Source organism: Hemitrygon akajei, chromosome 17 (genome assembly GCF_048418815.1).
Source record: "Hemitrygon akajei chromosome 17, sHemAka1.3, whole genome shotgun sequence".
Taxonomy (NCBI): domain Eukaryota; kingdom Metazoa; phylum Chordata; class Chondrichthyes; order Myliobatiformes; family Dasyatidae; genus Hemitrygon; species Hemitrygon akajei.
In genome coordinates, this window is record NC_133140.1 from 68,583,079 (window position 1) to 68,607,039 (window position 23,961).

The 23,961-nt window shown below is 40.4% G+C and overlaps 1 protein-coding gene across 3 annotated transcripts in view; it reads left to right on the forward strand.

The window, feature by feature from the left end:
* The window catches only part of LOC140740812 (hepatocyte nuclear factor 4-beta-like), a 61,125-nt gene extending 42,646 nt beyond the window's left edge, over window positions 1–18,479 (forward strand). For all 3 annotated transcript variants that reach the window (XM_073070339.1, XM_073070340.1, XM_073070341.1), the window contains 6 exons: window positions 1,672–1,827; window positions 5,050–5,137; window positions 9,607–9,759; window positions 10,984–11,220; window positions 16,133–16,255; window positions 16,530–18,479. In XM_073070339.1, coding sequence (XP_072926440.1) covers window positions 1,672–1,827; window positions 5,050–5,137; window positions 9,607–9,759; window positions 10,984–11,220; window positions 16,133–16,255; window positions 16,530–16,669 — 897 coding nt within the window. In that variant the 3' untranslated portion in view covers window positions 16,670–18,479. The remainder of the gene's footprint in view (window positions 1–1,671; window positions 1,828–5,049; window positions 5,138–9,606; window positions 9,760–10,983; window positions 11,221–16,132; window positions 16,256–16,529) is intronic.
* Window positions 18,480–23,961: the final 5,482 nt, after the last annotated feature.

Genomic DNA, 23,961 nt, shown 5'->3' on the forward strand with positions numbered 1-23,961 from the left:
AGTTTTCTATTATTTACAAATGACATATTATAAGGATACTTTCCCTGGAGAGGAGACCCATGCTTTCTTTTGATTGATTGACGGGATGCTTATAGGTATATGAAAATAAATAATATACTTTCATCCAAAGCATAGCAATCTTCTCATCTGCTTCCACCTCGTTATCATCTGTTAGTTTCTTTGAATCTCTCATTCTTCCCGCCTTTGGTCTGTCTTCTCAAGCACAGTTATTGATGGAATATCGGACAGCAGTGAAGAAATCCATGCTACAACTCATAAGCGACACACACAAACTGCTGGAGGAACAGGCAGCATCTTTGGAAAAAAGCACGGTCGGCATTTCGGGCCGAAATCCTTTTGCAGGACTAGAGAAAAAAGGCTGAGGATTAGATTTGAAAGGTGTGGGGAGGGGGAGAGAGAAAAACACCAGGTGATAGGTAAAACTTGGAGGGGGAGGGATGAAGCAAAGAGCTAGGAAGTTGATTGGTGAAAGAGACAGAAGCCATGGAAGAAATTAAAAAGAGGAGGGGGTGGGGTAAAGCACCAGAGGGAGGTGATTGGCGGGCAAGGAGATAACATGAGAGAGGGAAAAGGGTTTGGAGGGGAGGCATCACTGGAAGTTTGAGAAATCGATGCTCATGCTATCAGGTTGGAGGCTACCCATCAACACTGCCCTCAACCACATCTCTTCCATTTCACGCACATCATCAGGTCCCCTCCCCCCACCTTTCAAGACTATTCCTCAGCTTTTTTCTCTGGTTCTGCCAAAGGGCTTCGGCCCGAAATGTCGACTGTGCTTTTTTCCATCAGTGCTGCCTGGCCTGCTGAGTTCCTCCAGCATTTTGTGTGCGTTGCTTGGATTTCCAGCATCTGCAGATTTTCTCTTGTTTTTGATTTGACTGCAACTCATTAGGACACTCTGTCATCCTGTATTTCATTGGTAATATGGGTGGTTGCCTACTGTCCTAGAACTAGGAGAAATGGAAAACTCCATTGCATCTCAATTTTACAAGACTGTGCATCTGCATAATTGGTCTGTTTCAGTTGGAAAGCCTCTTTGACATAAAAGTACTTGATGAAAAAATTCCCATACTAACCAGGTGTGGTTAATATCTGCTCTGATCAGAAGATAAAGCCTGTAATGCCCCCTATAGGAATTGTATAGTAGAGAATTTCTATTAATAAAATGAATTGCTTGAAGGGATACTAACTTCAAAATTCTTTGTTTCTACAAATATGTTGAAACATATTATTGCATTCTTTACATGTATTTTTGGCATGGTCGTGTGACTAAAATTGTTATGTACCTTTCTCAACTCAGTGGGTTCCTGAATACTATTCCTTTTGAAGAACAGTTAAGTCTGTGTTTTCACTAGTAATTTGATTTTATTTTAATATTAAAATCATTTCTCTGCTACTTAAAAGTCCAGGTGATATGATATAATTGACTCTTGTATGTGGAGAAATACAAATTAGCATGGAATGTTTTAAATACTAGCAGCTGGGTTCATAGGCAACTAACAGATTAGGAAATGTTGAACTCACTCAAGACATGAAATTGTTATATCACTTTCCCATATGATATCATAAATAAATATATAGGAACTAATCAAATTTCATTGTCGTGGCTCATATCATTCTACATAAATTAATAGCTTTCCCTGTTGGTAGATTTCTGCCTTAAATCCTGTGCATCCTGCTGATATTGCAATGAAGAAAATAGCAACCATTAGTGACGTCAGTGAGTCCATGAAACAACAGTTACTCGTGCTGGTGGAATGGGCTAAATGCATCCCTGCATTCTGCGAATTGCCACTGGATGACCAGGTATGAAATGCACGGGTAATGGGTCACATAAACAGATTCACATTCATTGACACAATATTTTTGTGTTAGCCCTGTAGTAGGTTGAATAGACAGCATATTAGCCCAGATTGATTGTGGTATTTACAGTACAGTCCATTCAACACAAATCTAACAAAATATTATTCGGCTCTGCCGGGTCCTAAAGTCCACCTGCACTGAGACTTGAGAACATGTTTTCTGGTATCCGCGGGGGGTGGGGGGGGCCTGGAACCAGTAAGAAAGGATTCTGAAATCCGAAAAATTCTGAATTCCGAAATGCAACTGGCCCTGAGGATTTCGGATAAGGGATTGTGGACCTGTACCATGAACTGCGTCGCCCAGTGGAACTGCCAGCCAGCTTTCAGTGGAAGACAGCCAGCTGCATTCACTTTTGGATATTTAACAGGGTTCATTGGTCTTGAAGCTGAACTGTGTAATTATATTGGGATTTATTTATTTCTATTTTTTGAGATACGGCACGGTAACAGGCCTTTCTGGCCAATTAAGCTCGGGCCACCCAATTATAGCCATGTGACCAATTAACTTACCAACTTGTACAGTTTTGGACTGTGGGCGGGAACTGAACCACCCGAACAAAGCCCATACAATCACAGGGATTGTACACTACAGACAGTAGTGGAATTGAACCTAGGTGGCTGTTGCTGTAGCAGTGTTATGCTAACTGCTGTGCTACCCTGCCACTAAGCTGAATAAACCTGTCTTGTACTCCTTTGAATTTCAATGGTTAAGGGTGGCGAGGAAGACTACTCCTCCTCCCAATGACCAGGTGATGTGTCTTACTGTGGCCGACGTGAGGAAAACTCTATGCAGGGTCAACCCACGGAAGGCTGCTGGACCAGACAATATTCCTGGCAGAGTGCTCAGAGGGTGTGCAGACCAGCTGGCAGATGTTCTCACTGACATCTTCAACATCTCCCTAAGTTACGCCGTCGTTCCAACGTGCTTCAAGGCCGCCATCATCGTCTCCATGCCGAAGAAGTCTTCAGGGTCCTGCCTCAATGACTACCGTCCCGTTGCACTCACATCCATCATCATGAAGTGTTTCGAGAGGCACGTCATGAGGCACATAAAGACCCTGCTGCCCCCCTCACTGGACCCTTTGCAGTTCGCGTATCGTCCCAACCGCTCAACAGACGATGCCATCACCACCACACTCCACCTGGCGCTCACCCACCTGGACAAAAAAGACACGTACGTTCGAATGTTGTTCATAGACTTCAGTTCAGCATTCAACACAATCACTCCTCACCGCCTGATTGGAAAGCTGAAACTGCTGGGCCTGAACATCTCCCTCTGCAACTGGATCCTAGACTTCCTGACTGGTAGACATCAGTCAGTCCGGATTGGGAGCAACATCTCCAACACCATCACACTGAGCACAGGGGCTCCCCAGGGTTGTGTGATCAGTCCACTGCTGTTCACTCTGCTGACCCATAACTGAGCAGCAATACACAGCTCAAATCACATAATCAAGTTCGCCGATGACACGACCATGGTGGGTCCCATCAACAAGAATGACGAGTCAGCTTACAGAGAGGAGATGTTGCGGCTAACGGACTGGTGCAGAGCCAACAACCTGTCTCTGAATGTGAGCAAAACAAAAGAGATGGTTGTTGACTTCAGGAGAGCACCAAGCGACCACTCTCCGCTGAACATCAATGGCTCCTCGGTAGAGATCGTAAAGAGCACCAAATTTCTTGATATTTACCTGACGGAGAATCTCACCTGGTCCCTAAACTCTAGCCCCATAGCCAAGAAAGCCCAGCATCATTTCTACTTTCTGCAAAGGCTGAGAAAAGTCCATCTCCCATCTTCCCCCCTCCCCCCCCATCCTCACCACATTCTACAGAGGATGTATTGAGAGCATCCTGAGCAGCTGCTTCACTGCCTGGTTCGGAAATTGCACCATCTCGGATCGCAAGACTCTGCAGTGGATAGTGAGGTCAGCTGAGATCATCATCAGGGTCTCTCTTCCCGCTATTACAGACATTTACACCACACGCTGCACCCGCAAAGCTAATAGCATCGTGAATGACCCCACGCACCCCTCATACAAACTCTTCTCCCTCCTGCCATCTGGCAAAAGGTACCGAAGCATTCGGGCTCTCACGACCAGACTGTGCAACAGTTTCTTCCCCCAATCCAACAGACTCCTCAATACCCAGAGTCCAGACTGACATCTACATCATTTATTATTATATTGTAATTTGTCCTCTACTGTGCCTGTTGTCTTGTTTATATAATTATTGCACTGCCCTGCACTGTTTTGTGCACTTTATGAAGTCCTGTGCTGGTCTGTAGTCTAGTGCAGTTTTTATGTTGTTTTACGTAGTCTAGTGTAGCCTTGTGCTGCCTAGTGTAATTTCATGTTTTATGTAGCACCAGGGTCTTGGAGGAATGTTGTTTCATTTTTACTGTGTACTGTACCAGTAGTTTATGGTTGAAATGACAATAAACTTGACTTGACTTAATTGATAAAATAATTGAAAAAACCTTGGTAGAACAAAGTGAATGGAGTTTTTATTGGATACCAAGAATCAGCAGGTACTGTACAATCTTAAAACACATCCGACACATTCACTTCTGAGATCAGGATGTATGCTTTCTACACAAAAAATAGTTGAAATCAAGAATTTTTATCAAAAATCTTTAGAATTACGAGTTTTATCAAATTTTCTGAATTACTATTAACATTTTTAAAAATTGCTCTGTATTCTTGATTTCCAATGATTAAATTAAAAAGCTCACCTGTGACCTAAATACTTGAGGAGCGTTTAATGGTTCTGGACCTGTAGTCAATGGTGCTCAGAAGGATGAGAACAAATTTCATTGAAACCTGTCAAAGGCTTCGATAGAGCGGATGTGGAGAAAATGTTTTTATTAGCAGGAAAGTCACAGAAAAAAACGTCCCTTGATAACTGAGATGAGAAGGAATTTCTTCAGCCGGAGGGTAGTTTATTTATAGAGGCCAAACCATTGGGTGTACTTAAGTTAGAGATAAATGGAGAAGCTGGGAGAATGGCATTGAAAGAGAAATTCAGCCATAATTGAATGGTGGAGCATATGCCATAAGCTGAATGGCCTGAGCCTTCCCCTATATCTTACGGTCTTAATGTCTTACTGTCTCACCAGCTAAAGGGTCTATCAGTAAAATTTTGACCTGGTGTTTCTCTCTTTCTCCAGGTTGCACTGCTCAGAGCTCACGCAGGGGAGCATTTGCTGCTGGGATTGGCCAGACGTTCGATTCCCTACAAGGATGTTCTCTTACTAGGTACGAATTGATAACTTGATCTGATGCCGCCATTCTATTGATTGCTTGTTTTCATAGTGGGCAAGATTTCAGGCCGTCCCCGGGTTATGAAAGAGATACGTTCCTTAGTCTGTCTTTAAGTCGGAATTGTACGCAAGTCGGAACAGGTTAGCCTATCCTTCGATGCTTTATGCCCTGGTGCACTATTTTCCTCTTTCGAAATGTAGCTCCTTTCAGGCATAAGCCAGTCTCGTCTACATTAAATATTTGGGCTGGCAAATAACCTCCTCCTTCAGTAATTTTTTTTCAACATTTCAGGAAAATCACTCATAGCACTTACATCAGCACTTGCTGCTTCACCTTGCACTTTAATATTATGTAAATTTGCCCACACTTTGAAACGATTGAACCAACCCCTACTTGCAACAAATTCTTCATCACAAGCACCTTCACTTGCTGCATGTGCAGCTTTTAAATCATTGAAAAGGCTTCCAGCCTTTTCTTGCACTAAAGTAAGGCTAATAGGCAAATTACGCTGATTTTGATCATCTAACCAAATTATCAATAGCTTTTCCATTTCAATAGTTAAATCACTGCATTGCTTAGTAATACTTATATCTTTCATTGGAGTAGAGCTGTAGCCTAATGCTTTTCCAGTGACCGATGGTGTTACACATCTTTCCGATCGCTTTATCATTTCTACTTTATTTCAATCATGATCATTTTCCTTTCCTTTTCTTTGATGCATCTCCAGCTCTTGCATCAGATTTTCACTTTGGGGACATGGTTACACACACATGGTAAAGTCCCCGTAAATATAATTGTGCGGAAAGTGAAATAAACAGGAGATGGGAATTATCGATTCGTCATTTTAACTTGTTTACCACGTCCGTCAACGGAACAGAAATACTGCGGATTCAGCAGCAGCCGCGGGCAGCAGGTTCTCTGCTGCTCCGGGTCCTAAAGTCCACTTACACTGAGACAGGTTAAATGGGACAATTGGGGGCGGTGCTGACTGGGAAAAGGGGGCTCAGGGTGAATCTTGCTAAGAACAATTTAAGCCAAATAAAAGTTACACACTCAACACAGTGCTAACGGCAACGTGATCGATTTTAAATGGCGGACAGCGTTCATCTTCCTCGAGCCGATCAGTTTTTAATATAATAGGCTTATAGCAGTCCGTTCGTAAGTACGAGTTGTCTGTAAGTCGGACATTCGTAACCTGGGGACTTCCTGTACTTAATTAGATGGTCATGATGGCTTCTTAAAAGAGTTATGGCTAGACCTCACAACACATTCTAGATAATGTGCATCCCATAGATAATACAATGCTCATTTAAACTACACTGAACTAGTAATGCTTCAAATGCTGGTCGTAGCCATATTAAGTTATAGCAATTAGCATCTGTTGCAATTTAACTTTGTAGTCATAGAGCACTACAGCACAGAAAAAGGGCCTTCAGCCTATCTAGTACATGCTGAGCTATCATTCTGCCTAATCACATCAACCCACTCCTGAACCATAGTGCTCCATTCCTTTCCTATCCATGTACTTATCCAAACTTTGCTTAGATATTGCAATCGACTCCACACCCACCACCTCTGCTGGCAGCTCGTTCCACACTCTTACCACCCTCTAAGTGCAGAAGTTCCCCCTCAGGTTCCCCCTAAATTTTTCATTTTTCTCCCTTAACCTATGATTGTTGCCCACCTTTAAATTGTAAGTATTGTCAATTTCCCGAGCAGGCTAACTTTTACCATGGTTTATTGTGGCAATGTTTACATGAATAGCCTGAGTAGTTTCCATTCACAAGAGAATGGCTAGTAAGAAAAACACTGTTTGACTCTCTGTAAAACGGCAGAGTCTGCAGTGCTGCTCAAATGTATGGTGTAGAATAAAAACATGCACTCAGAGAAAACATAATTCCTCTTGTATAGCTTGAGTCACTGCCCATCCAATTCCCTCTTCGGCTCTGGTCTAACGTCTCTTTGTTATAGATGGTTTAGCTGACAGCCTGAAACTCCTAAAATGTTAACTCTTTACTCACTGGAGTTGAATGGCAGATCAGTGTTTATGATGTACTTGTGTTTCATTTCAATTCAACAGTGAGTAATAATGACTTTTGTTACTTGGGATTGGAGGAAAGCATGCAAGAAATGTAAACATTGTTTGCAGACTGGTACCATGAAGCCTTTGAAATAGATCCACAGCCAAACACCTTTATGGATTAGGCATTTTGAAGACTATTGCTTGCCTTCGAGAGGCAGGTTATGTTCTGTGGAGGTTTGGTGAGAGTGATCAAAAAGCAACAATATAATCCACATCAACATACAGAATACTGTGGGAACTCAGCAGGTTAGGCAGCGTATCTACTTCTTACCCATCTTTTAAGTCAGTCACTCAATATTGGCAGAGATCCGAGTGCTTACCCGGATGATTGAAGTGGCATCGTTTGGTGGTCAGGTGTTCTCAATCAATAGAGCATCTCACCAAGTTACAGAGTATGTTAATAATGAACTCTTACCAAATCCAATCTGGACTAGGAACTCAGACAAAATGCTGGAGGAACGCAGCAGGTCAGGTATATATTCTTTTATTCTATGGACTAGAAAGGAAGAGGGAAGGCATCAGAGTAAAACAGTGCTGGGGAAAGGGAAGGAGGATAGCTAGAAGGTGATGGGAGAATCCATAGGTAGGAAAGGTGCAGGGCTGGAAGGCAAGGAATCTGATGGGAGAGGAGAGTGCACCATGGGAGAAAGGGAAGGAGGAGGGGAACCAGAGGAAGTGGTAGGCGGGTGAGGAAAGGTAAGAGGCCAGAGTAGGGAATGGAAGGGGGGGGGGGGGAGGGAAAAAATACCAGAAGGAGAAATTGATATTCAGGCCATCAGTTTGGAGGCTACTGAAATAGAATATGAGGTGTTGATCCTCCACTCAAAGGAAGACCTCATCTTGGACAAAAGGAGACCATAAACTCTCACCTCAAAACAGGAGTGGGAATCGGAATTAAAATGTTGGGCCACTGGTAGCTTCTGCTCTTGGTGGATGGAGTGGAGGTACTTGATGAAGCGGTCGCCAAATTTACATTGGGTCTCACCAATGTTGAGGAGGCAGCATCAGGTGCAATGGATACAATTGATGACCCTAGAGGATTTGCAGATGTGTTGCCTCACATGGAAGGACAGTTTGGGGCCCTGAATAGAGGTGAGGGGGGAGGTGAACGGGCAGCTGTAGCACTTTGGTTGTTTGCAGGGATTAAGTGCCAGGAGGGAGAGTAGCAAGGATGGGAAAATAGATTAGAGAATCATGGAAGGAGTGATCCTCAAAGAAAGCAGAGGTGGAGTGAATGCGGGTGTCTGGGAAATGGAGGAGGTGTGGGTGAGCACAGAATCAATGGTGGAGGAAGAGAAACCCCTCTCTTTGAAGGAAAAGGACATTTCTGATGTTCTGAAAAGAAAGGCTTCATCTTGGGTACAGACATGTTGGAGACAAAGGAACTAAGAAAAGAGAAGAACATCTTTACAGGAGACATGGTGGGAAGAAGTATAGTCAAGATAGCCATGGGAATCAGCAGTTTTATGAAAGATCTTGCTTGACAGTTTATCTCCAGAGGCAGAGCCAGGGAGATTGAGAAAGGAGAGGCAGGTATCAGAAATGGAGTAAGTGAATTTAAGAGCAGGGTGGAAGTTGGAGCCAAAGTTGATGAAATTGATTAGAATGAAGCAGCGACAATGTGGTTATCAATTTAGTAGAGGGAGAGTTGGGGAGCATCATCAGGGAAGGCTTGGATCATGGACTGTTCTACGTAGTCAATAAAAAATCAGGCATTGCTAGGGCCCAAGCATCTGGAAAGATTGGGAGGAGCCGAAGAAGAAATCAATGGTGAGAGCTAGTTCTGTCAGACAGAGAAAGGTATTGGTGGAGGGGAACTGGTTGGTTCTTTTATTGAAAAAGAAGATGACAGCTTTAGGGCCTTCTTGATGGCTGATAGAAATGTATAGGGACTGGACGTCCTCAGTGAAAATGAAGCGGTCAGGGCCAGGAAATTGGAAAAAAAGTTACTGAGAAGATCAAGAGTGTGAGAAGTGGCTATTTTATGTGTACTCTTCTGGCTGTATGCATTGAAAATGGAGGATTTCTGTGATGCTATGTTTCTTTGATTAATGCTTTAACTACTTTCAATAAACTTGATTTCAGAAATGTAGTTGAATACACACCTATAAAGAATGTAGTTTAAGGAGAGTTTATGAAGTGTCTCCTGGCTTCATAACAATGATTTACAAACGCAGATCTAAAACCTGGACTATTTGTATGCATTTCCATTCGTGTTTAATAACACATCCCAACAGGGATATCACAAAGCTCCATGTTAAACTGAAGATCTAGTTAGAACGTTTAATGTTTGAATGTTTGTCACTTTTGGAAGATGCTCAGTGCATCAGTTTTGTAAAGTATAAGTACAACACTAACAGAACACATGCTCAATCAACAGGAAATGATTTCATCATTCCCAGGCACTGCCCGGAATTAGAGATTATGCGGGTAGTTAACAGGATCCTTGATGAGCTGGTGAAACCATTGCTGGACCTCCAGATCGACGAGAATGAATTTGCTTGCCTTAAAGCTGTGGTGTTCTTTGATCCAGGTAAGTACATTGTTGACTGAAGTATCAACATTACTCAATCTTTTGAGCCTGAGACGTTCAGCGTTGGTTCCAAATTTCCAAGAGACACTGAGAAAGATCTTAGGGGTAAGAACAGCAGTTTTTTTGCACACACAAGAATTAATCCAAGTGGATGCTTGAGAAGGACTCAGAGGCAGATTGTGCATTGCAGTAATGCTGGTAACTATGTACAGTGCATCTACCTGGGCTCCCATTTTCTAGAAGTACATAGTAACAAAGCTGGTCAGTTAGCTGAGGCAATTTTTGATAAGAGAATACATTTTGGAAGTTATTATTTGTAAAGGTTCTTACACTACAATAATTATTTTATTACCTTTTTATGTGTGCTATTTAACAAGCTGATTGATGCAATGTATTCACATAATGGCACACATGGCATTCATTGGATTTCTAAGAAATTCTTAAGAGAAATTTCTAAAAAAATAATTTTGCATGTAACTGAGAATAAAATCTATCTATTAAAGAAAGTCAAATGAAAATCATAATACCAAAGCACCACAAATGATGCTACAAGCATTGAAAACACAGCTCTAACCTGGTGATCATAATATGGAGAGATGGTCCTTTAACCATCTTTGATTGTTATCATCACTCTGCCTAATCAAACTCAGCATGTGCACATTAAGGCCAACATCTTGAATATAATGAGGAAAACCAAGGTTTCTTACAACAGAGCACCTGGATAAGACCTGTAACACTTTGCTGTGGGCTTCCAATGCAAAGCTGTATATGTCACGGTCTGATAAATTTTGCATGCCCTATATCTGGGTGATTTGTAGTTCCTAAAGCTGGAAAATGGAGAGAAAGAGTTTGGAAAGAGCAACAAACTAATTTTCTGCTACAATTCAACTATGGATGGAGGAATTCAATCATTCCACTTGATTTTACTTCAATGCACCTCAATGGTCCATAACATCTGACCATCTCCTATTAAGTTAAATCAGATAATCAATTTGGCTCTTTAAGGTAAAATTGTTATCATTTTTGGCAAGTAGAGATACAAACCATGATCTCACATTGTGGTTAGACTGGATTATTCTCATTTTAAATATTTATCTGTATATTGATCATTTTATCTTTATTATAATCTGTATTTGTGCATTTTAAGTTCTGTCAAAAGGAACATATACACTCAATGCTTTACATATTGCAAAGAAATGTTAACTCATCACTTCTCTCCCATAGATTGCAGAGGTGTAAGTGATTCAGCAAAAATCAAAAATATGAGATTCCAAGTGCAGGTCAAACTGGAGGACTACATCAACGATCGTCAGTACGACTCCCGTGGACGATTTGGTGATATTCTGTTGCTTCTTCCACCTCTGCAGAGCATCACATGGCAGATGATTGAGCAGATTCAGTTTGCTCGGCTCTTTGGAGTGGCGAAAATTGATAGCCTTTTGCAGGAAATGCTCTTGGGAGGTGAGAAACTGGTCTTTTGCTGCATTATTTTAGACAGTGAGTTACCTTGTGAATCAATGATTGCAGCCCACAATTACACAATTAGTATACATTGAAAAGTCAATTCAATCAGTTATTTTAAAAGTTCCCAATACTAAATATTGTATGAAAGGTATGAACAGTAGTTGTTGCAAGAGTAACCAAATGCATGGAAAGAGATTCATAAAAAATACTTTTGGCACCAGGTGGTTTGATAGCCTAGACATCATCACCATGTGCCATGTCATATGATGTAGGGGATCATGATCTATCCATGACCATGATTGTTCTTGGCAAATTTTTCTGCAGTAGTGGTTTTCCATCACCTTCTGGGCAGTGTCTTTACAAGACTGGTGACCCCAGCCATTATCAATACTCTTCAGAGACTGTCTGCTTGGCTTTAGTGGTTGCATAACCAGGACTTGAGATATGCACCAGCTGCTCAAATGACCATCCACCACCACCAGCTACCAGGCTTCATGTGACCCCAGTTGGGGGGGCTATATCTTGCCCAAGGGTGACCTGCAGGATAGTGGACTGATAAGTTTCTAACTGGCACTGTTAGAAACGTATCTCAACCCCACACACCCAAGATAGCCTAGATAGAGTTCCATTTAAAGACATTTGTTTAAATCTGGATCAAGGAAATCTTAGTCTACCATTAAGAATTTTAAAGAGCAGAGAGGTGTGAAAGTAAAAATATTTACCAAATTCTGTTAAATTTAACCCATTTCTTCAATATTTGTTGTGCAAGGCAATTAACAGAATGTATTATCTTTGAAGAATGTCTGTTGGATGCAATTTAAAATATCTTCTGCAAACTCATTGAAAAATTTACCCTGATGTAATTATTTTATGAGTGAAACTTAACGAGAACTTAGGCACGGAAAATGCAGGGCGTGCTGCATCTGATCACAAACGAACTGTTAACAATTCTGGTCTGGGATCCTACACAAGAGATAAGCAAGAAAACAAAATTGGTTTCATTTACAGAGAAAGTTAGCAGGGATGGCTTGATCAACAGGAATTTCTCTGAAGGGTGTGGCCAAATAAAAATAACTCAGTTAAGATCAGAAATTGTACAATGTTTTTCTAATAGTAAGACTATGGGACATGGTTAGCAGTCCAGACTATACTAATAGAGAAGGGAAAAAAAAGGGAAAGCAAGTCAATTGACGACAGGCAGGAACGAAGAGGCAGACTGGCAGATGCTGTGGTGTTGGGGAGGGAGCAAATAGCTGGGAGGCAAACTGTTGGAATGCAGTTTTATGAAGAATTATGTTACATGGTACTGAGTAGGAAACAATTAGATCTGCACTGATCCTGACAGAATTCAATTTGGCAGTCAAACAGGCTTCTGTTTATGCAGATTCCTCTGAAGTTACTTCCTGGGTGGGGGAGGGGGAAAACAATTCGAAGTAACAATACTGCTGCTTGTTTATTTACAGAGACCAATACCAACATGTTAATTGAAAATTAGTTATCTGAAATTCACCTGGAATTTCAGTAGAGGTGGCTGGCTATTAGCTACAATTGCACAAATAGCAAACAGCGCTTGGACATTGAACCAGCATAGCTAAGGGGGGCCCATTGAGGTATCACTGGAAGATCTGGTCCATAGTTTTCAGGAAATTCCAAAAGCAATTTAAAACCAACTCTTAAAGTGTGGTTGATTTCTGATATAATGTGGAAAATGCCAAAGCCAAATTGTGTGTTGCAAGCTCCCAAAAAGCAGAAATGCAATAATGACTAGATAATCCGTTTTAGTGAAGTTGATGGATGGGAAAATGCTGGCCAGGAACAATTTTGCTGTTCTTCAAAATAGTACTAAGGAATCCTTTACATCTACTTATGACAGAGATGGGGCCCTAGCCTAATGTCTCAACCCAAGGAAAGTACCTCTGACCGATAAATTACATTCCAAACTGGATCCAGCAACAAATGTTTGTAATGGGTCCACCCAAGCAGAGCTTAGAGGTCAGTTTTTTGTTCAGTAGGGTGCTGACACCAAAACAAGGGCACTGTGTGGGTGGACTCTTTCTGAAATCCATTGGCGGGGTGCCAAATACTTACAGCTTTTCCAGTTCTTAACCTGTGCCAAGTAGACTAGTCCCATTAAAACAAAGTGGAGAAACCAGCTGCCAAGTGGAAAGTAAATAAAGTGATATTTCATTTAATTAAGCTTCTGGAACAGCTTTCAAGTAGCTAAGGGTTTTAACATTTTTCAGCTGTCAAGGGTTTTTGAATGATCATGCTGTCAAAGGCGTTCTAAAGGGTTCAACAACCGTGACAACTTTGACAGCTGTGGAGCCTGGAGGCCAGACCTCACCAGTTGTCAGAGCTATTCTTTGAGTGCACTGTACCCTGTTGATGAGCTTGCATGCTATTTCTTCCAGTTTGATTCTGGCTGTCAGCAGAAAACTGCACTGGGAAGAAACAGTGTCCTTCAGGATCAGGAGGTCGACAACCTCAAGCCAACAGAAGATCTGTCCCAATGCCTTCCTCTCATTACTTTAAGTTCTGTAAAGATTCCAGTGAGATTCATCTTAAAATGAAATTACAAGCACAAAGCATAGCAGTTAAAAGAAAATCAAAGTACATATATACCACCATATGCAACCATGAGATTCATTTACTTGCAGGCATTCACAGTAAATACAAAGAAACACAGTAGACTCAATGAAAACTGCGGACGATATTAACAAGGAACCAATATGCAAAAGCCAACAAACTGCAAATAAAAATATTAAAAAACAAAACAATAATAATAAAAAAAGCAATAAATAGAGAACATGTGATGAAGAGTCCTTGAAAGCGAGTCCATAGGTTGTGGGAACAGTTCAGTGTTAGGGTGAGTGAAGTTGAGTGAGGTTATTCCCTCTGGTTGAAGGGTAATACCTGTTTCTGAACCTGGCAGTGTGAACCCTGAGGCTCTTAACCTCTTTCCTGATGGCGGCAGTGAGAAGAGAGCTTGGCTTGGATGCTCTCTTGACAATGGATGCTGCTTTCCTGCAACATCGCACCTTGTAGATGTGCTTACTGGTGGCAAGGGCTTTACTCATGATGAACTGGGTCACATCCACTACTTTTTGTGGGGTTTTCCATTCAAGGGCATTGGTGTTTCCAAATCAGGCAGTGATGCAATCTAAAATTTTTTTGAAAAACTAAAATGAGTGAAATAAATGAATACTGGAAACACTCAGCTGGTCAAGCAGCATCTGTAAAGAGAGAAAAAAATGGTTTATTGTTTTAACTTTAAGACATTCAGGCATCTTCCATTTAACTCTCGGCAGGTCTCTGACCTGCTGAGTATTTTTAGCATCCTCTGTCTGTTAGAATACAGAATGTATTTATTGGATTAACTTCCGTATGTTGGGCATAAAAGTTTTCAAAAATAATAATTTGATCAAGTTCATCTGATTCCAAGTAAAAGTAGATTGATCAGTTAATCTACAACGAAATTTATCAGATTTTTCATCTCCTGAGTTTACCATTCACAGTCCGTTAAGTCAAATCTGACTCTTTGTGACCTCATGGACCCCTGCTCCCTAAGCTTTCTTGTTGGAAATTGCCTGTCTAAGATCCCCCAAGGTCATATACATTGACTGAGTAAAATTATCTATCCACCATAACCTCTGTCGTCTTTTCCTTTTATTTACCTTCTGTTTTACCGAACATGAGAGTCTTCTCCAAGGAATCCTGTCTTCTCATGATGTGGCCAAAATATTTGAGCTTTTGTCTGATTATCAAGCCTCCTAGTGAGTAGTCTGGCTGTATTTCTTCAAGTATTGACTTACTGGATCTTCTTGCTGTCCAACGAACTCTTAACACTTTCCTCTAGCATCCATGTTCAAAGGTGTCGATTCCTTTGAATTCAGCCTTAGTAATAGACCAGCTCTCACAGCCATTCATCACAACTGGAAATATCATTGACTTCACTATATGGATCTTCGCAGTCAATGTTGTATTCCACTGGAGAAGGAAATGGTAACCCACTCTGGTAATTTGCCAAGAAAACCTTATGGATAAACGTAACTAGAGATTGACAACAATGTCAATAATTAATACATCATTACATCAAGAAACAAAATTATCAAAGACAAGATGTGCATATATGTAAATAAACAGCTGTTCTATATCCATTAGGACAGAGAAATCAGCTCCCTTCTCATTTATACCCAGTCTATCTGATATGGCAGGAGTACTATTAGTCCAAATGTAATTGTGTTGACATTATGACTTATTCTTGCAAAGAACATAAAAAATAGGAGCAGACCAATCCTCTGCTTCAGCACCATTTTCAATATTATTCTCATTATACCTGATTTCTTTACATGTCTACGGATATATTAATGTCTTTTTTGAATTAATGTAATAATTGAATTTCTTTACCTCAAGTAACTGTGGAAACTCAAAGGTTCACAACCACATTCTCTTCTCGATTTGAAACGGCCTAATCCCAACTCTCAAACTGATTAATCAAGTGCCTTTCTATCATCTATTGAAATTAGTCCACTCTGCTGTGACATGACAGTTTGGATAATTATACCTAATACAGATTAATGAAGTACGATGACATACCGTATGTGTGAGCATCCAGAGCTCCTATCAGTAATAGGAACCATAAAACTGCTTAATTGCTTTAAAAACTCATTTCATTCATGTGTCCTTCCAGAAAGGAATGTGAAAACCTCTCCCAACCCATTTTAGATTCCAGATTTATCAATGTGGTTAACACTTAAATAGTGTGCAAGCCTCTCAGTTCAAGGGGCAATTAGGAATAGTCTTATTGATGTTATTCATATCCCATTAATTAATATAAACAAAGCTGATTGCATTTATGATCAGAGATGCATCTTTCTAACCTTTCTGTCTAACCTTTATCTCACCTCAGGGTCTGCAACAGAGGCACAGCAGTACCCACATTCTGCACATTCCAATATTGTCCACAGCCATTTGCTTCCCCATACAGTGATGTCAGCTGGTATGTCAGCAGCCATTCATCAAGTTCAACTCTGTAAGTTTGCCAACCAGCATTTGACTGAACGTGTAAATAAAGAAGCAATAATGTTGTATCCAAACATCTTTCTTATATTGGCCTATAATTCTGTAGTTGAATTTAATTGTTCGAATATTATTAATATTTTAAACCGATCACATTTGATAGTCAGTAGTAATTATACATTTCTCAATATCCGAACGTTTGCTTAGATAAACTTTTAGTTGAATTACTCTGCAGCTACCATAGCGAGGAAATCCTGACACGAGATCATGTCCTTGTTTTTTTGCAGCGTCTCCAGAAACTCCACTTTCATCTCCATCATCTGGCTCTGGAAATGAGGAAATCAAACTGCGTCCTGTCAACCATATCCAAACGCATTCTTTACCTATGCTGCCTCAAAACCTCATTCCCAAACAAGAGATATTGTAAGAAAACACAAATTGGGTGAAATCCAAACATGACTTGTCGAATCTTACCGCAGGCACTTCTACATAACGTGACTGCCACTTAACACGCACTGAACTGTCAACATGCTGGGATTGCATAAACATGAACAAGCGTCAAGTTTTGCCACCTCTTAGTAGCATACATAGAAATCAAACATACAGTACTGTGTAAAAATCGTAGGCACATTTATATAGCTAGGATACCTAAAACTTATGCACAGTACAGTATTTATCAACCTGAAACAGAGATCGAGTTTTTAAATCTATTGGTAGAAAAGGATGTTGGGAATGGTGAGGTTGGAACACTATAGGAGAGGTGTGGGACAGGTAGCAGATGAGTACCAGGAGCAGACACACCCAACCCTGAGACACCAGGCAAGGTCTTTTGATTCCAAACATATTGTTTATTGATCAGTACAGAATGTATCTCTAGTGCTTCCCGCTCACTCCCCTTTCCCTTTTCTCAAACATGATTCCCCTCTCCCTGCTGCCTTCCCACTTCCAGTCCACAATAGAGACTCATATCAGAATCAGGTTTATCATCACTCACAAAATCTCATGAAATTTGATTTCTTTTGTAGCATCAGTACAGTGCAATACATAAAATTAATACGCACTGTACAAAGGTCTTAGGCACCCTTGACCCAAGAATTTTGCACAGTACTGTATACAAATAAAATTTTCCACATTTATCTAGTACTTATCTTAAGTTTTCGTGTGTTTGTGGCACAGAAAACTTGGAGAGAAGACTCTTATGTATTTTCAAAAATCACAGAACTACAGATGGAATTAACACACCAAGACACAAGAGACTGTAGATATTGGAAACTGGAGCACAGAAACTGCTGGGTGAACTCAGTGGATCATTAAGGATAGTTAATGTTTCAAGTTGAGATTCTGCATCAAACCCTGATGTAAGATCTCAGCTGCAGATGTTGACTATAATTTGCTGCTTGACCCTCTGAGTTCCTCTAGCTCAGGGGTGTCAAACTCATTTTAGGTCACGGGCCGAATTGAGCAAAATGCAGCTTCATGCGGGCCGGATCATGTCGGACGCGTGCGAACGCAGCTTTCGTTGCCTCCATTTTTTCAGCCTGCTCTCATGTGTCTCAGTCTCTGCTATAACTACAAAGTGTTTCACTTTACAAATTCCGTTTCTTATGAAGAAGACTGCCGAGCAAGACTGCCGAATAAACACTAAAAACCCTGAAAACCTGGTACCTGAATAAACTCAGCATTAGCCATATCATACGCCATAGGCGCTTCGATTACTGGGGCCAGCTTTAATAGTAATTAGATATTATCTCGCGGGCCAAAGATAATTCCACCGCGGGCCGGATTTGGCCCGCGGGCCTTGAGTTTGACATATATGCCTAGCTGTTCTTTGCTGAATAAATGAGTTACGTTTGTAACTCTTACATACCCCAGTTTCGTCATAGAGCTATTTTTCAATCCTATTGCTTGAGTGTGTTCATGCTCCATATCTGCAGCCAGAATTTTGTACAAGTTTTCTCCATCTGGCTTTGGTGAAATGCTCTCTCAAAGCTATGATTAGATTTTCAGAGGCTGAAGTAATCATTTCATTTTCCAGAGCAATTGTTTCAGCATTTAAACCAATTATCTTCACTGCGATCTTTGTACCTTCTAGTTTCTCATTTTTTTAAAACCATATTTTTAAGGCAAAACTGTGTCACATTAAAAATGAAAAGCTTTTCATTTGCTGATTCTTAAGCATGTGTGCAAACATGAATAATATTAGATAACATAAAAATTAAATTTGATTTTAGAGGAAAGTGAATTGTATGTTTTATGTTGCCTTAGACATTAATTGGATATTCTGACTTACATATATTCTTAAACAAGGGCACTTTCCAGTGACATTAGCCAGGAAGTATAATGTGATAAAGGCAGAATAATACATAAAGGTATTTTATCTAGTCTATTTTCCACTTTGCACTTCTAGAATAAATTTGAAGCTATTTGGCTATTTATTAAAAATAAAAAAACGATTTATAGAGAAAAGGTTCTTTGTTCCATGTTGCTGCATTCACTGTTTTTAAGCAGCTATTCAATATTTGATTAAAAATATAGCTGAGGGGATACTAGATCATTTGCCAGTCCCATTTACCCTCTAAAAAATATTACGGCGTTCTGTTAATCACAATGAAAACAAATGCATTTTGGACACAAATCACGTGGAAAAAGTCTAGCTCAGCGGGCAACCTCATTGCAGATTTCTCTGGGGTCTTTGAATGGCTCAGCTTCTCGAGACAGTTAGCACCTTTGTACATGGTAACAGTATGAAGCATTTCCTTGCTTCATTCATCAGTAATACCCATGGAAAACAAGAAAAAAAAACAAACAGTTGAGGAATCTGGGATAACAAGTACAGGGAGGGAAAAGAATACAAAAAAAGAAAAGGAAGATAGGGGAAAAACAGCTAGAGCAGGGGTCCGTAGACCCCTTGCTTAATGGTCTTGGTCCATGGCATAAAAAAGTCTTGGGAACCCCTGAGCTAGAGAATAAAATCTCAGTAATCATTTAATTGGTGGATAGTTAAAAAGCAGCAAGTGCTACTTCGGTATTGCTCCTGAAGAAAGGAATCCATTCCTTCATAACAGAATTCATTCCTTAATAACATTGTGGTAGTTATGTCACATTTTTTTACAATCAACATTAAAAGCACCAAAAGGAAGGCAGAGAATATTTTTTATTAACCAAAACATACCTCCATGCCAGTCTGAATGTGAAATCCTGATTGGGTTTTGGAATTTCCCTGACTTTGTGTTTGATGTCCTTCTATTTTATCAGCTAAAAACCTGGCAGATTAATGCCATATTTTCTCTCCATAATTCTCCATTTAAGTTATAGTCTTGATAATATTCTGCCTCTTCAAATATTACTGTGAAAACTAAATTATAACTTATTCCAATGGTTGCAAGAGATGATTCATTTGAGATAAGGTCTTTATCTAGATCGTTACCTAAATCTAAATATTCTCATCTATGGCACATTAGAAGAAGCATGACATTTTTAGGGTGCCTACATTTGTACACTTCATACAAAGCTCCAGCCACCAAAACACTGTGAACGTTACTTAGGATTCACATATAGCAAAGCTTATATTTAAGTATTGATTTTTAAAACACTCACATATTTAAATCTAATTCAGAACTTTGAATCTTGAACTACCCCTTGATTATTAATGAATCTTCAGTTGATATCAACTGACATGATTGGCTAAAAAAGATTTGTATATTGGAGACTTCTTTAAAATTTCAAAATCAATGTGATTCTTGTGAAAACAGCCATGAATAATGATTACCTACACTGAAAAGGGTTTCTTTACAAATCCTGTCATCTCAAACTTCAAACTTTGAGAAGCCTGTATTTAAGATTCAATCATGGCATAATCCAAATAACTGTAATTAAAAGCTGCATGTGCTTTTGTAATTATAGTTTAAACAATACATTTAAATAGCTAAACCATCAAAACACAAATTAACAGTAACAAGTCATCAGCATCACATGAAACTGGGAACAGCTGCACCATTAACTTTGGCTGATGGTGAGTAAAATGGCCATAGTGTAGGGTGGAGGGGTCAACAAAGTGTCAACAACTGAGGAAGGTTCTATTATTGAAAAGCAATTGCAATGATTGTAGTTTATCAGCCGCATCCTTCAACATGAATTGTGTGGCATTATCAATAAAAAACAAAGTGTAAAATGCATTTTCTATATTTCTGATAAGCCTAGTTCAGGTTATAGAGCACACTGTTTTTTTTTTAAACCAACTCATTAAACAATATTGAGCCATGCCATCCCCCTCTCCCTCTTGAGTCAAGGATGTCTCCTCATGGGTACAGATCACTCTCAAGGGGATGGATAAGGAACCAGTGGTTGTACATATTGACACAAGTACGAAAAAGGAATGAGGTAATGCAGAATGAATACGGGGGATTAGGCATAAGGTTAAGAAAACAGGCTCTCAAGGGTTTAAACACTGGATTACTCCTGGTGCCATCTAGCAGTGAGGGTAAGAATCAAAGGGCAGGGATGGTGAATACATGATGAACAATTGGTGCAGCAGAGAGATTCAGGTAATTGAACTATTGGCGATTCTTCTGAGGGATGGCTTGCACTTGAATGAAGAGAGATCAATATCCTGATGGAGAGATTTCCCAGAACTACTCAGGAGGGTTTAAACTAGTCTGGTAGAGGGTGGAACCCAAAGTAGTTTAATAGCATATGAGAACGTTGAGGTATGTGCAGAGGTTAGAGCAAATAAGTTGTGGCAGCTGCAATTACCAGCCGCACCATCAACCGGGCATATTAAAGTGTCCTGTAGCCGACCATCCTCCTGATAATCTGGCAAATGGCTGAGCTGTTACATTACACCCGCCTAAGTAGATGGGGCTGGATAATTGGATTGTGCCATTCTGCTACAGCCAGAGGGTTGTTCTCTGGAGCTGCTTCATTTAAGCGGTATCTTTTTAAGAAGAGGAATGTTTTCTCTCCCCTGCAATTTACTATGGACTGGCCAGCATTGAATATAAACCCGCAGTCAGCATATGAGTCGTGTCTCTTGGTTTGAGGAGTATTTCCTATGCTGTTGTAACCAAGTTCTGTTCAGTTGATTCAAGTTTGGACTCTAGAACAGTTCTGTCGAGTTTGTAAATATTTTGGGTAAATAAAATCCCTTTTTTTATTCACCTTTACCTGCTCTCCCAGTTTTATGCTCACCCTGATCCTTCACATAAGTGTAGTAGGCAGACAGGCAGTGGCAGGACAGAGAACGAGAAAGATCTGGTAGACTAAACTGCATTTACTTTAATGCAAGGGTTCTGACAAACAAGGCAGATGATCTGGGGGCATGAGATTGGGATATCATAACTTTACAGAAACACGGCTGAGGGATGAGCAGGGCCTGCAGCTCAGTGTTCTGGCTTACAGATGGTTTAGGTGTGATGGAGGTGGAGGTGAAAGCAAGAGGGGGAAGCTGTGCTATTGGAATAGGGAGAATGGCACAAAGGTACTTAGAGCGGATATTCCTGGGGGACTGTTCAGTGAGGCAATAAGGGATAAAACTTAGAAATAAAAAGCAGATGATCACATTGATGGGATTGTACCTGGGCCTCTCCTCCTATAATATGCAGGAATTGGAGGAGCAAGTATGTAGGGAAATGACAATTAACTGTAAGAATAATAGGTTGTAATAATGTGATTTTAACTTCCTTAATTTTCACCATGCCTTGATGCACCAAGGTCTTGATGCACCATCAGTAACTCACTCTGAGACGTAAAAGCGAGGTATCGGCTTTTATTGACTGGAAGAAGGAACAAGCAGTGAGTGACCACCATACTACATCCTGGAGACTGAGAGGCCGGGCTCAGACCTCCATCACCTTTATACCGGGGTCTGTGGGAGGAGCCACAGGTGCAGTCATCAGGGGGCGTGTCCAGACAGGTATATGTAGTTCACCACACTACTATAGAGCTAAGGGTTTAGATGGGACTGAATTAAAGTATGTTGAAGAATTTTTTTCTCAAACAATATGAAGATGGCATTCCTGGACAAGGCGGGAGGAACATCAATACACGGTTTCCTGTTGGAACATGAAACAGGGCAAGTATCTGAAATCTCAATGGGGGAGTGCTTTGAGACCAGTGACCATAATTTTAAGTTTTAAAACTAGTTAAGCAAAAAGATAGTAAAGGTCCACAGGTTAAAGTCCTAAATTGGGGAGAGGCTAATTTTGACGACGGTATACACAAACTTGCAAAGGGTGATTCAGAAAAGCTGCTAGTAGGATAAGGGATGTCTTAGAAGTGGGAGGCATTTAAAAGTGAGGAAGAAAGAGCTCAGGGGCAACGTATTCTTTTTAGCGTGAAGGGCAAGGCTGGCGGGATTAGGGAACCCTGGTTGTCAAAGGATATTAATACTCTGGTTAGGAAAAAGGAGACATATGTCAGGCGGCTAGGATTAAGCAAATCCTTCGAGTACAAGGTATGCAGCAGTACACTAATAATGTAAATGAACGTGGCAAAAATAAGACAGGAAATGGTTTTGCAGATAATAATAATTATAGTAATTATAATTTAAAGAATATTAAGAGCAAAGGGGTAACTTGGGAGAAAATAGGGCCCCTCAAAGATAATGTGACCATCTATTTGTGAAGTCACAGGAAATGGATGAGGTCTTAAACGAATGTTTGTCACCTGCTTACTGTGGAAAAAATCATGGAAGCTAGGGAATTCAGAAGAGAATAGTGATGAATTAAAATATATTCACATTATAAAAGAGAAGGTGCTAGCAGGCTTAAGTCATATTAAGGTAGATAAGTCCCTGTGATCTGACCAAGAGTATCCTTGGATGTTGTGAGAAGCAAAGGAAAAAAACTGCTGAGGCCTTGGCAGAGATATTTGTACCATTGCGGGCCAGAGACTAATGCTGTCTCTTTATTTAAGGGTGCTTCAAAGACAAGCCAGGGAATTACAGGCTGATGAGCCTAACGTTAGTGATGAGAAAATTATTGGAGGAATATTCCTACATTTAGTAAGGCAAGGACTGATTAGGGACAGGAGCTAAGGCTTTGGTCATGGGGAAACAGTGACTCAAATTTTCAGGGAAGAGTCAGCAATGAGGATTGACGAGGGCAGAGAAGTAGAGGGCACAGGTTTAAGATGAGAAGGGTCTTGACGGGCAAGTTTTTCCACAAGGAGGGTGGTGAATATACAGCAAATGCCAGATGAAGTTGTGGAGCAGGGTACAATTTCAACATTTAAAATCACTTAGATAGGTACATGGATAGGACAGGTTTAGAGAGAAGTGGGGGGAAACAGGCAAATGCAAACTTCTCAAGTACATAACTTAGTCTGCATGGACAAGTTCAGCTATAGGAATCTATGTATTAGTGTGAATAATGACTCTTCACTTACAGGACTGCATAGATTCCTAAAATCCAAATCTGGCATGGAAATATCTTTTGTCCTTTATAAGTACAAGATGTGAAATCTTAACTCCATTACTGGTAGTCGTGGAGCCACAGCACAACCTGGCATTGACAATCCATTTAGTGATAACATTGAAATGACTGTAGCAGAGTACTGCCTAATGGAAATGGATTAAATTGTGGTCGACTTCGAATAAATGGAGCTTTACTCTGCTTTGAACTTGGCTTTATCTACCCATGTCTGATATTGACACGATGCACTTCCTGCTCCTCTGCCAGAGTTCTATGAGCATTCCTCTTTCTCCATAAAAACATTTTAGCA